Consider the following 12,677-nt stretch of genomic DNA (forward strand, 5'->3'; position numbering starts at 1 on the left):
CATGCGGGAGACTGATGATGAACCATATCAAGTGTGAATGTAATGAATGTACACCTTAGTAAAAATAACTGTTTGCTGTGTTCGTGTTGCTCATGGGGAGTGTATATTTGATTTATTTCCATTTTCTCAGAGACTCAAGATGAATTATATAGACTGAGACAGTACACTCAATAGATGGGACATTCAATAGGATTATAGAAGTTTGGAACCACCAAAGCTGTGTGAGTGTACTAACATGACATATTAAGTGGTATAATTAAAAATTACATAATAGCATCCTACTTACAGTAAGCTATACACAGCAGTATTGGCCACAACCCCTAATTATTTATTCAAGTAAGTTTGTGAACAATTTTGTACAGAGCGACCCTATTATTAACATATTATATTACATACTTTAAAGTACATAACTAAATTATATATTGATAAGTGCTTACCTTTTATATCTGTTTGAAATGGTCCTAGAGTTTTCCTGTTAAAACATTAAAGAAAATGTTACTGTGTTTCGTAAGAATCATCTTTACATCAATCATAATACTAAAACCATAATATAGAACAACTATGAAATTGTACATGCACCTGGAATGAGGCTAGCAATCCTGTTTTCTGATCCACAATGTTAAGCCACTATTTCTGAAGAGCAACATAGCTAAGACTAATTGGTGAGTAAGCTTTTGTAATTTTAGTATGCAGATCTTTGTTACTATGGGACTGTTTATCTTCTTGCAACAATTGTTTCTGAACTCGCATAACTTAAAGGGATATAAATTCTTAAATAACTTCTATGTCACTGTACATAATTTGCAGTCAGACAGCAGAACTACAATCTGTGCTGGAGCTAAAGAATTTTTTTACATTCACAGTCCTTTAATGGCATAAACCAAAGAATTATATGAACAATTTCTCAGGGTTCAAGGATTCCTTAGTCATCCTTTCAAATTGCATCAGTCACAACTGTTAGTCCAGTACAATGACTTGTCACCAGAATTACTATACTACTATTTAACTGCAGGTGTGGAACATGTGGCTTTAGGATTGCAGCACACATTAGCTAGCCTATGTCTATCATGCAGCTAAGTGGCTTTATGTATAGCTGCTTCACTGACATAATTACAAACCTGCTAAAATAAACACCTATATCTTTAAAACATTTTGCAGTAAGAACAATTGCACACTCATGCAGGTGCAATTAATTTCAATGGTCTTTTGTGGGAAAAGTTGATTATACTTTGTATCAGGGGTCCCCAACCCCCGGGCCATGGACCAGTACCGGTCTGTGGCCTGTTAGCAACCGAGCTGTGAGTTGTATAATTATTTCATTATACATTATACATTATACATATAGCAACCGAGCTGTGAGTTGTATAATTATTTCATTATACATTACAATGCAGTGATAATAAGAAGACAATATTGGATTTATATCCTGCCCTCCACTTCAAATCTCAGAGTGGCTCACAATCTCCTTTACCTTCCTCTCTCACAACAGACACCTGGTGAGGTGGATGGGGCTGAGAGAGCTTTTACAGCAGCTGCCTTTTCAAGGACAGCTCAGCAAGAGCTATGGCTGACCCAAGGCCATTCCAGCAGCTGCAAGTGGCGGTGTGGGGAATCAAACCTGGTTCTCTCAGATAAGAGTCCACACACTTAACCATCACACCAAAATAAAGTGCACAATTGTATCATCCCAAAACCATCACACCGCCCACCCCCCCAGTCCATGAAAAAATTGTCTTCCACAAAACCGGTCCCTGGTGTCAAAAAGGTTGACTGCTGCTCTATATAACTATGTTACACTTGGCTATTTTTGTTATTTTAGAATTGTGATATTAAGATATGTTGCAAATCTGAGTTTGTCATTTTGCACACCCAACAGTAAATATGTACTTTATGTAGCATATACTTCTGGCTCCCTGTGTAGGACAGCAACCATAGGCCAAATATAAAAATGATGTTGCTTTCAAAGTTCATAATAATTCATTTACCTAGAATGCTGAAGAATAAAAAGGAACCTTTATATATCTGTTAGCAGAGCCTAGTTCTGGATGGGCTATGTTCAGTTAAGTCAATTCACACTCTCAAAAGAGTCCCATTCCATGACACCCAGTGCCCTAATTCTTTTCCTGAATTATAAAACGTTATTAATACAAATATCATAACATACAAACAATATAAAAACCATAAAACAAACCAATCAAAGAGAGTAAGCAAAGTACAATTTTGTTCTTATAACAAGACAATAAATATGAAGCTCACCGTACAAGGGTAAAGAGAAAAAATAGTGAAGACCTCAAACAGCCCATTAAAGTATAGAATACTGGCAACCATCTTGCTGACAAAAGTTATTTGAAACAAGTGGATTTTCCTAGATGGGACACCCCCCAGGAAGCTTGGAAACTGACTAGAAGTAGCAGCTCTGCTCTCTCCAGAAGTTCAGGGGCTGGGGAATCATACTGGTGCCAGGCTGTTTGGAAAAATGAAGCAAACACGAACAAAATGACTTTCAAAGAAAAAGGCCAGTTTGTATTTGTGTGTGGTGGGATCAGATGAATCAATTCAGAATGAACCACGAACCATGATTCATGCTAAAAATGGCTGATTTGTGATTCATTCTGAACTATTCTAGGGGAAAACTGATCCCCTGGATGGTGCTCTTGTAGTTTCCTTCTTTACTGGTGAAAAAAGTATAATGAGCTGTGAATAGTGATGGGCACAAACCAACCCACAAATCATGATTTGTGCTAAAAATGGCTGATTCATGGTTTGGTTTGTGCCCATCACTATTCACAGCTCATTTTACTTTCTTCACCAATAAAGAAGGAAGAGCACCATCTAGGGGGTCAGTTTTTCCTTAGAATGGGCCTTACCATAGGAAAGTTCTAGTGCTATAGCACAGGAAGAAAACCTTGCTTAAGTTGCTATCATCCCAGGCTCTCTTGCTTCTTCTGAATAAGCAAACAGTTGCCAAAGTGTTAAAAGGGTTCTATACTAAGTTGAAAATTCCAACCCTATTCTAAAACCATGCTGCCATTTTCCATATGGAGTATTACAGTCTAGATTGCCAGTAGGGGTTCATATATTTTTGAAAAGAAATGGGGATGATAAAAATGGGGATAATAAAAAACACAGAAATAATTTTTTGTTGTTTTCATCATTCACATTTGATGTGTTGTTAGTTCTCTTTGCTTCTTGTTTTGTAACTTTGGTTGTTTTTGGTTTCGGTGGGAAACACATTTTCAACAGCAACTTTTCCTCCTATATAATTAGGATGAAATTCTAAGCAGATGTACTCTGTTGGGTCCATTCTTCCAAGTCTCCTATCTAAGAGCCAACTGCAATTCTGTCTTGTATGTGATAAGAATGTCCACAAAAGACTTAACTAGATCTGGCATTAGACAGAAGGAAATGAAGAAACTCTCAGACAGCATCTAAACACCAAAAATTTCCAGCTCTCTCTCTCTCTCTTCCATACACACAGCTCTTCCAAAGACCACACTGTCTCATACTGAAAAGCTAAACATTTATTTAGGTTTTAATTTATAGTCCACCTTTCTCACTGGGACTCAAGATGGATTACACAGAGTAAGTCCTCACAGTCAACAGTATGGGACATCCAATAAACAATGCTCTAGGATTTGGATTGGTCTGGGACTAACCAGAAATCTGAAATACACTGAAGCAACGTGTAAATATTAACATGGCATGTTAAACAATGCCAAAAATTAGATAGTAGCAGGCCTTGAATTCAGTAGGAGCTCACAGGAGCACAGCTCCTGAATCTTTCTGAGGGTTCCCCTTCTTCCTCCCCATCTACCTACCTTGTCCACTGAATAGTAGGTGCAGCTGCGTAACAACCACTGGATGAGCCTCACCACCTATTTTTCTACAAAATGACCCCTGGATAGTAGGATCCTATTTAGAGCAACAGACAGTACAAACTATACACAGTATCACTGTTCAAAATCTCTAATCCTTTGTCCACATTTTTCTGAACCACAGTGCAGCCCTATGGCCTATGTAGAAAAAAAAAAGGCCACTTGAATAATTCAGAGTATACAGCAGCAAAGAATGGCTTCTAGAACACAAGCTGTAGGAAGGGGTAGTCTGCACAGGCCTATGTATATAGTCTTCAGAGGGTTGGGGGTTTTTTTTGTAAACCAGTGAGACGGTATAATGATTAAAAGAAGGCTGTGCATAGACAAACCTATCAACATAACCTGCTTCGGTGAGAACATCTGCTAACTCTTCTGGCTGGTTGAAATGACTGTTGGTTGTATTAAATACCGAACTCTTTGCTCCCCCTCCTTGTTTCCACACTTAAACTAACCCTGACTCCACTTTATACAACTGCAGACAACTCAGGAAGGTGAAACACACTAATTATTGTTTTTTATCAATTGGAAAATTGGACATAGGAATGCAATGCTCTTTCAGCCCAAACACAGCTTTCTTCTGTTTCCTTCTTTAAACTAACTAGGGTTCTAGCAAGGATAAAATAGAGAATAAATCATGGTGTCATGAGCTGCTTAAATGAATTGTGCGATAAAAAGTATTGTTTAAAAATGACTATCAGTCCCAGTATGGTTGGCAACCACTCTTCTAACATACCTGTAACAGCCTCACAAACATCCTGCTACATCAGGCATTGTGGCCCTTTAGACAACCTGGAGCAAGTCACCTTGAATCATGAGGAAAGGTGGGATATAAATGTTTAAATAAATCATTCAATAAAGCCTGCAACTGAAAAGCAAGAATACTTTTTCTTGGCTTGATCTTACAAAACGAACAAACAAACAAAAAACACACACCCTCCTTCATAGCAGCAGCAGCAGGCCATGCGATTTGCAGCCATTTGTTTGGAACAAGCTTTTGGCAATTAGCATGCATCTACAAAACTGGGGAAACTGGTGTCAGGCGGCTTTTCAGCTCTGTTTACTAATGGGAGCCCATACCAATACATCAAATCTCTGCATTCCCACACTATTAAATAATCTCTGGAGGCTTTCAGACACTAAATTAGTTTTACATACTGCCTTTCACATTGCTAGAATTGTTCTATTTAATGTTTTAGTACTGGCCACTCATAGCAGCTTCCAAAATACACAATTGGATTTAATGAAGGTTTGTGAACAGAACTGCACCACACTTCGTTGCTTCTTTGGATTTCAACATGATTCTGATTTGGGTTAAAGGCTAAGCGGAAAGTAAGTAGTAACAGCTTTGACAAACCAACCAAATTTGAGTCATTTTCCCCTTGGGAAAGTCTTTTAGGAATGGGGTAACCATAGCCTAAGATAAAACTCATTCTGAAGCTAGCATATATTTAAGGTTCTCAGTGGGAAGAGTATCTCCCTGGGAAAATTTTCAAATAACACAATGACCAGCACCAAAAAATTATGTGTTTCACTTTGACTTGAGTGGGTCCTGGGAGAAAGTTTGGGACTATGGAAGAGGATCAACTCCGGAAAATCCATAACAGAAAGACAAAACCACAACAACTTTCTGTGGTTGCAGATGCGAATGTTATCCTATGCACATCAACTCACTCAACAGGCCCAGTCAGCATTCAAAAAAAGATGTGCATATGCTTCCAGATAGGCACTTGCATACATACTAGCTGCACACATGGGAACCTTCTTCTACACATGGATCTCCTTCATTGAACTTTGAATAATTACTCTTTAGAGAAAAAAGAGAATACAGTTGTGACAGAAAGCAATGGGTTAACCAGAAACTGAAGACGCACAGGGCCTGCATCAGGTGACCTGAGGGTGGGGGCCAAGTGCTCGGATCTCTCAGGGAGGGAAAGTCTGTGAGTGACAGCAAACTGCTGAGGCACTCATTCAGTCAGTTGGTGTCTGACAGAGTTGGCGCCTGTCAGAAGTCTGTCAGAGTTGGAGCCTGACAGAGACTGAGAGGGTCAGTTTGTGCCTGACAGAGGCTGAGAGAGCGGCTGATTCTTTGAAGGAGCTTGGGACAGTGGCGGAAAAGTCTTCAAGAGAAGAAAAGCTGACTGCAAGCTCGACAAAAATAGCCACGAGGGCTGTGTGTGGAATAAGTGTGAGTCAGTCAAGACCGAAACGGTCACAGACACCTGTATACCACTCTGGAGATCTAGTGAGGTGGTTGAGGGAGCGGATGTGGGTCTGAGACACCAGAAGGGCTAGGAGTAGAGGCTCCAGTCGAGGGTGAGACTTGGCACATCATTCCCAAGAGGCCAGACCTTTGCTAGAGGTGGAGAATGTGTTATATAGGAACTGTGAGCTGAAAAACTGAGAGACTCAAGGAAGAAAAAGTTATTATAAAGCCTGAAACAACTGAGCAACGTGTTAGCCTGTGTAATATCTCCCATATCCCCAAGTTAAAGACTTTATGTTATAATAAATATCTGTGGTTTATGTTAAAGTTTCTCTGGAGCCTATATTTGTGGGAAAAAACTAACAAAGCTGCTGTGGTCCCCTATGAAGTGAATTCTATTTCCATCAGATAACAAAGCAAAATACCCCGAAGAGACTGAGTTAAAGCGATCCAGTGAGTCTGTGAGGCGGGCGCTGCAATAACAGTGCTTAAGAACGGGGAACTATGGTGTATTATATAAAACAGCACTAGTCGTGAACACAACAATCAGGAATATGTCAATTGCAAACCACTATTATCACTGAAGAATATGTATATAATGTTGTAGTAGCATATATCCAGAATAACTGCCAGAGAAACACTAATGAACAGCATTTCTTAGAATTCTATTGTTTTTAGAGGGAAACACTAGAATTTATAAGGACCTTCACTTCTTCAGACAAGAAGAGAAAAATGTCCTTTTAACACACAAGTAGATATTAAATCTATTTTTGACTCCATAAAAATTTTACAAGGTTCCCACTAAGGTAAGATGATCATACGAATGCTATGGGTTCAAGCATTAATGATACTAACTTGGAAAGGAATTTCGGATCAGACAAGTGTAGAAGATGCTCTCATTTATAGAATTAATACAAAATGGTTCAAACCAACTGGATACCTTCAAGAAGAAAGGCATATAAAGAAAACCAGTATGTTCTTCTGCTGTTGATATGGGGAGTACCTTGCACTGCTGCAGCTAACTGTGGCTCCAGCAGAAAATGAAGGAGGTAAATATGTGGCTTCTGGCCACGCATTTTAAAACTCCATTAAATATTGATTCATAATATGACACTATGCTAAGTGAGCCTAATTCTTTCTATGACTATTCTATGTATTTTTTTAATGGAAGAAGGAAGATTTTTACGCTGAACAAAATTGTGTAAGGAAATAAGAGTTCTAGCCCGAGCTTATACCTTCAAACAAGTGTACCACATGTACATCTAAGCTATTAAACAATATTGCAAAGGATCTTTCCACAGAAATCCCTAAAACTCTTCTAGACCAGGCTCTTACTCTTCCTAGGTTCCTTTAAATTTCTGAACAGTTCTTCTCTTGCATGTTTAAAATTAGTGAAGAAGTGTTATGCAGTCTTTAACAAATGGGGAAAAGTCACAGAATCCTACAGTTGGAAGGGACCTCCAGGGTCATCCAGTCCAACCCCCTGTACAATGCAGGAAACTCACAGATACCTCCCCCTAAATTCATAGGATCCTCATTGCTGCCAGATGGCCATCTAGCCTCTGTTTAAAAACCTCCAAGGAAGGAGAGCCCACCACCTCCTGAGGAAGCCTGTTCCACTGAGGAACTGCTCTAATAGTCAGGAAGTTCTTCCTAATGTTGAGCCGGAACTCTTTTTTTAAAGAAAATTTTCATTTATTTATTGACAATATGATATATATATAAAAAACGAAACCATAGTCAGATCAAATACAGTTGAAGTAAACAAAAACAATAAGTTAGGTTACATTATTCTCTGTATGCGACATAGCTTATCTTTCAACCAATACATTATAATACTAAAATTTTCCCTGTTATTAATTACTATATTATCAGTACAAATACCATTTATTAACTAAACTTGGAATTTCACCTTGAGAAATTAAGTATTCTAATATCGGAAACCAAATTGTTTCAAAGCTTGTTGAACTTACATTATTTAATAAAATTTTTATGTTTGCTGTTATCGTGTATAAGTTCCACAATATTTTGTGCCAGAGATCTAATGAAGGTTTTCTTTTATCTTTCCATAATAATTCGATTATGGCTTTGGCTGCATAAAGTAATATTGCAATAGTTTTTTTCACTATATTAGGGATTGATTTAGAAATATATATATTTAATAATATTGATTCTGGTGAGATTTCAATATCATATCCTGTAATGATTTGGATTATTTTTTTTGTTACATCTTCCCAAAGAAGGTACACTGATGAACAAAATATCCAGCAATGCGTATAAGATCCATCTTCATTGCAATTTTTCCAACATTTCTTTGAGAGATGTGGTATGAAATGTGTCAATTGACTCCTAATTTTCAAAGTTTGTTGTCTGATTTCTAAGATTGACATTGTTGCATCATAAGAGTTCCAACTTTGTTCCCAAAGATCAGGAGTAAGACTTGTCTTACAAATAGACTGCCATTTTTTTATATGTAGTTTTTTTATCATCTTTACCACCAATTATAGTCTGGTATATTTGTGAGAGAAGTCCTTTTGAGTTGCTATATATAGCTTGTATATTTTTTTCCAAAGAAGTTAGTGGCTGTTTAATTATTATTTCTAAATAAATGGAGTCACAAAAACTTTTTATTTGAAGATATGATAACCAAGATAATTTGAAACCCAATCTTAATTCTAGAGTTATTTTATCCATTAGTTTTCTTTTGTGGCACAGGTCTACTAATGTAGTTATTCTGGCCTTATGCCAGACAGAATATTGCTGGGGGTCCTGTGCCAGTGGATACCAAGTTTGACCAGTGAATGAGGTGAACCTAGATATTTTAGGTAATAGTTTTGTTCGAACAGCATCCCAAATATTTATTGCAGCCATTAGTATTTCATTATTTTTTTAACCTCTTTTGGCCTTTCTTTTATAGTTTGCCATATTACATCATTTATGTGGTAAGGATAGGAGAATTCTGTCAATATATTAACCCAATCTGGATTGTTATCAACTTTAAGCATAAGTAAGACCTTAGTCAGATGTGCTGCCTTATAGTAGTCTAAAATTGATGGAAATTGCATACCCCCTTGTGTTATTTTTCTGCATAGTATAGAATGTTTTATTCTATGTCGCTTCTGAGACCACAGAAAGTCAGTTATCAATTTCTGCCAGATATTTAATTGCTTAGTTGATATATATATACATATACACACATATACATACACATATATTGGAATAGTATGAAACAAAAATATGAATTTTGGCATAATGAAGGTTTTTATTAAATTATATCATTCTATCCATGTAAATGGGTTTTTCCCCATTTCTGAATTCATTGAACAAGTTCTTTATGCCATTTTAAATAATTATCTTTAAATAAATGATCTAAATTTGAAGATAGCTGAATGCCTAAATATGAAAGATTGTTTAAAGACCATTAGAAAGAAAAAGTGTTTTTAATTTTAGTTTTCTAATCCATATTTAAATGTAAGGGCATTAATTTTTATTTATCTTGATTGATTTTCAAACCTGTTGCTTCACTGTATTCTTGTAAAAGGAGGCCCGCCTGAAATCCACCAGGGATCGGGCCTTCTCGGTAACGGCACCTTACTGGTGGAACCAGCTGCCGGAAGAGGTGCGGGCCCTGTGGGACCTAGGGCAGTTCCGCAGGGCCTGTAAGACAGCCCTCTTCCGGCAGGCCTATAACAACTAACTGACAATGAGAATATCTTCTGGATGGAACTAAAAATGCATTTATGGACCGCTGCTTTTTATTCTTATTTTTATGTCTTATTAATTATGGTTTTAACTTTGTTATGTAAATGTTTTTAAGCTGAATTTATGTGAATTAAAATGTTGTAAGCCGCCCTGAGCCACTTTGGTGGGAAGGGCGGGATATAAGTCTAAATATAAATAAATAAATAAATAAATAAATAAAATTGCTTGTAGCGATTAGAGAGATTCCATTGGTTTTGATAAAAATAAAAGCATATCATCCGCAAATAGTGTGAGTTTGTATTCTTTGTTGCCAATTTTGATTCCTTTCACAGAAGCATAGTTTTAGAAGGTTCAATTGTTAATGCAAAAAGAAGTGGGAATAATGGGCATTCCTGTCTTGTGCCTTTTTCTAATATAAAAGTTGCAGAATGAGTATTGTTTATTTTGAGAAAAGCTTGAGGATTATTATAAATAGCTTCTATAGCCTTTAAAAACTTTGTGCCAAAGTCCATTTTTAGTAGAAGTGTTTTGAGGAATGAAATATTTACTGAGTCAAATGCTTTGGCTATGTCCAAAGAAAGTAATGTTGATGGAATTTTATATTTATTAATATATCACATAATATGAATAGTTTTAGAAGTATTATCCATTAGATCTCTACCTGAAATAAAGCTGGTCTTTATCAATATAATTCTGTATTATTTTGTTTAATCTTTTAGCTATTGATGCGGTAAAGATTTTAAAGTCCTCATTTAATAACAATACTTGTCTGAATGAGGATGGAATTGTTATATCTTTTTGAGGTTTGGGGATTACGGTTATGGCAGCTTGTTTCCATGACTGTGGCATGGTGCCTGATGTTTGTATATAATTGCAAACTTTGAGTAGGGGTTCTACTAGATTCACTGCAAGAGCTTTATAAAAGCTAGTGGTGAAGCCATCAGGGCCTGGTGCCTTATTATTTTTGAGAGATTGTATAGTTTCTAGAATCTCTTTTTTGGTGAAGGGTTTTTCCATAAATTATTTGTGTTCTTTTAATAACGTTTTAGGTTGAAATTTTTCAAAAAAAAATATTTATTTTTTGTTGTGAAGTATTACTAGCTGAGTACAAATTTTTATAATATTCAAAAAAAGTCTGGCATATTTGATCTCTTTTAGTTAACAGCTTACCAGTTTTATTTTTTATCACATATATATGGTTATTAGCTTTACATTGCTTAATTCTTTTAGCTAAATTTTTAAGCAGTTTAGGGAAGTTACACCAGTTTTCTTGTTTTAAAGCCAGTAGGTCTTTTTGAAGTTGTTCTGAATCTAAGATTTCTAATTGTCTTCTTTTGGCCAAAAGTTGTTTATATACTTGTTTACCACTTTTTTTAATGTTTTGTCTCTAGATTTTGAATAGATTGAATTAAATTCTGTTTCATTTGTCTCTTTTCCTTGTTTATAAAAGCTGAATATGAAATAAATTGTCCTCTAATGGTTCCCTTTAATGAGTCAAAGAGTCAAAGGAGTGATCTCCTCGGTTGCATTTTCCTTAAAATAAATTTGTATTTGTTTTGTGAGCTCCATTTTATAACGTTGGTTCAGCAACAATGCAGAATTAAATGTCCAGGACCTTATATGACATGTTTCCTTATTTAAAGCCAGTATAATTTCAACCCAGACATTGTCACTCCATAATTTGATGCCTATCTGTGATGATACTACCAAAGAGACTAAGCCCTGGGAGATCAAGATATAGTCTATCCGTGTATGTACTTCACATCTAGTGGAATAAAATGTAAAGACTTTCTCTTTTGGATTTATTATTCTCCATGAGCCTGTTAGATTGAATTTTGCTAGAAGTTCCGCAAGCTTTGTGTTATTATTTTCGCTGTTTCGTTTTTTGCTTTTGCCTAATTTATAAGTTTTATCTAACTATGTAATTGAAGTCCCCTCCAATGATTAATTCACCTTCCCTAAATTGGTCAATTTTTTCAAAAGTATCTTCAAAAAATTGTAATTGTTCTTGATTGGGAGCATATATTGAACATAAAGTAACTTTTTGGTTTTCCAGTAAACCTTTAATAAAGATAAACCTTCCTTTTGGATCCTTCAGTACCTCTTCACAAATAAATTTTACATTCTTAGACAACAATATTGCTACGCCTCTGGCTTTCGAGGAACCACTTGCTTGATACTGTAAAGTAAACCAGTTATTACTAAAAAAAATTACTATCTCTAAGATGCGTCTCTTGTAAAAAGAGTATGTCTGGGTGTAGTTTTATCAAATTGGAATATACTCTTTTCCATTTAAAAGGGTTATTTAATCCTCTTGTATTTAACGAATAAACTTTAGATTGTTGAACCATTTAATCAATAATAAATTTCACTATAAAATGCACAAAATAATATTATATTAAAACTTGCTTAAGCTTTAACTTCAAAATAACTAACAAAATAAATATAGTGTTCTTCTTTCACACACTTGTACTAGGGTAACTTTATCCTATCCTATCTTATCTTATAACTATCTATTGTATTTTATTAAGCTATATCTATTACTTAGTCTAACATTTTATATAATTAACCTATCACTAAACTTATCCAACAACTAACAATCTAAAACTATCCTTTATCTATTCTGTAATCTATCAGTCCTAAGCAAAACTATTCTTATATTCTGTTTCAATCTTACTTCTAGCCTATCTAAACACTGTTGTTCCAACTCAACTTCTTTCTAAACCTTTGGCTCCTGTTAAATCACAGGAGTGTAGAAGCAAAGCTCTAACTACCAATTCCTGGTTTAGTAAATTTTAAATAGAGGGCTTTCAATCAAACTAAAAAAAACATAATTCAACCCTTACTTCCGACAAAATAGGATAAATACAGTCTCTCTGTAAGTAAATTTTACCAGA

At 35.7% G+C, this 12,677-nt stretch overlaps 1 protein-coding gene across 1 annotated transcript in view; it reads right to left on the reverse strand.

Moving 5' to 3' along the window:
- PAWR (pro-apoptotic WT1 regulator) overlaps positions 1 to 12,677 on the reverse strand; it is a 158,758-nt gene that overhangs the window by 32,847 nt on the left and 113,234 nt on the right. The window contains exon 4 of the mRNA XM_060245132.1: positions 438 to 472. Coding sequence (XP_060101115.1) covers positions 438 to 472 — 35 coding nt within the window. The remainder of the gene's footprint in view (positions 1 to 437; positions 473 to 12,677) is intronic.

This window comes from Heteronotia binoei, chromosome 8 (genome assembly GCF_032191835.1).
Source record: "Heteronotia binoei isolate CCM8104 ecotype False Entrance Well chromosome 8, APGP_CSIRO_Hbin_v1, whole genome shotgun sequence".
Lineage (NCBI taxonomy): Eukaryota > Metazoa > Chordata > Lepidosauria > Squamata > Gekkonidae > Heteronotia > Heteronotia binoei.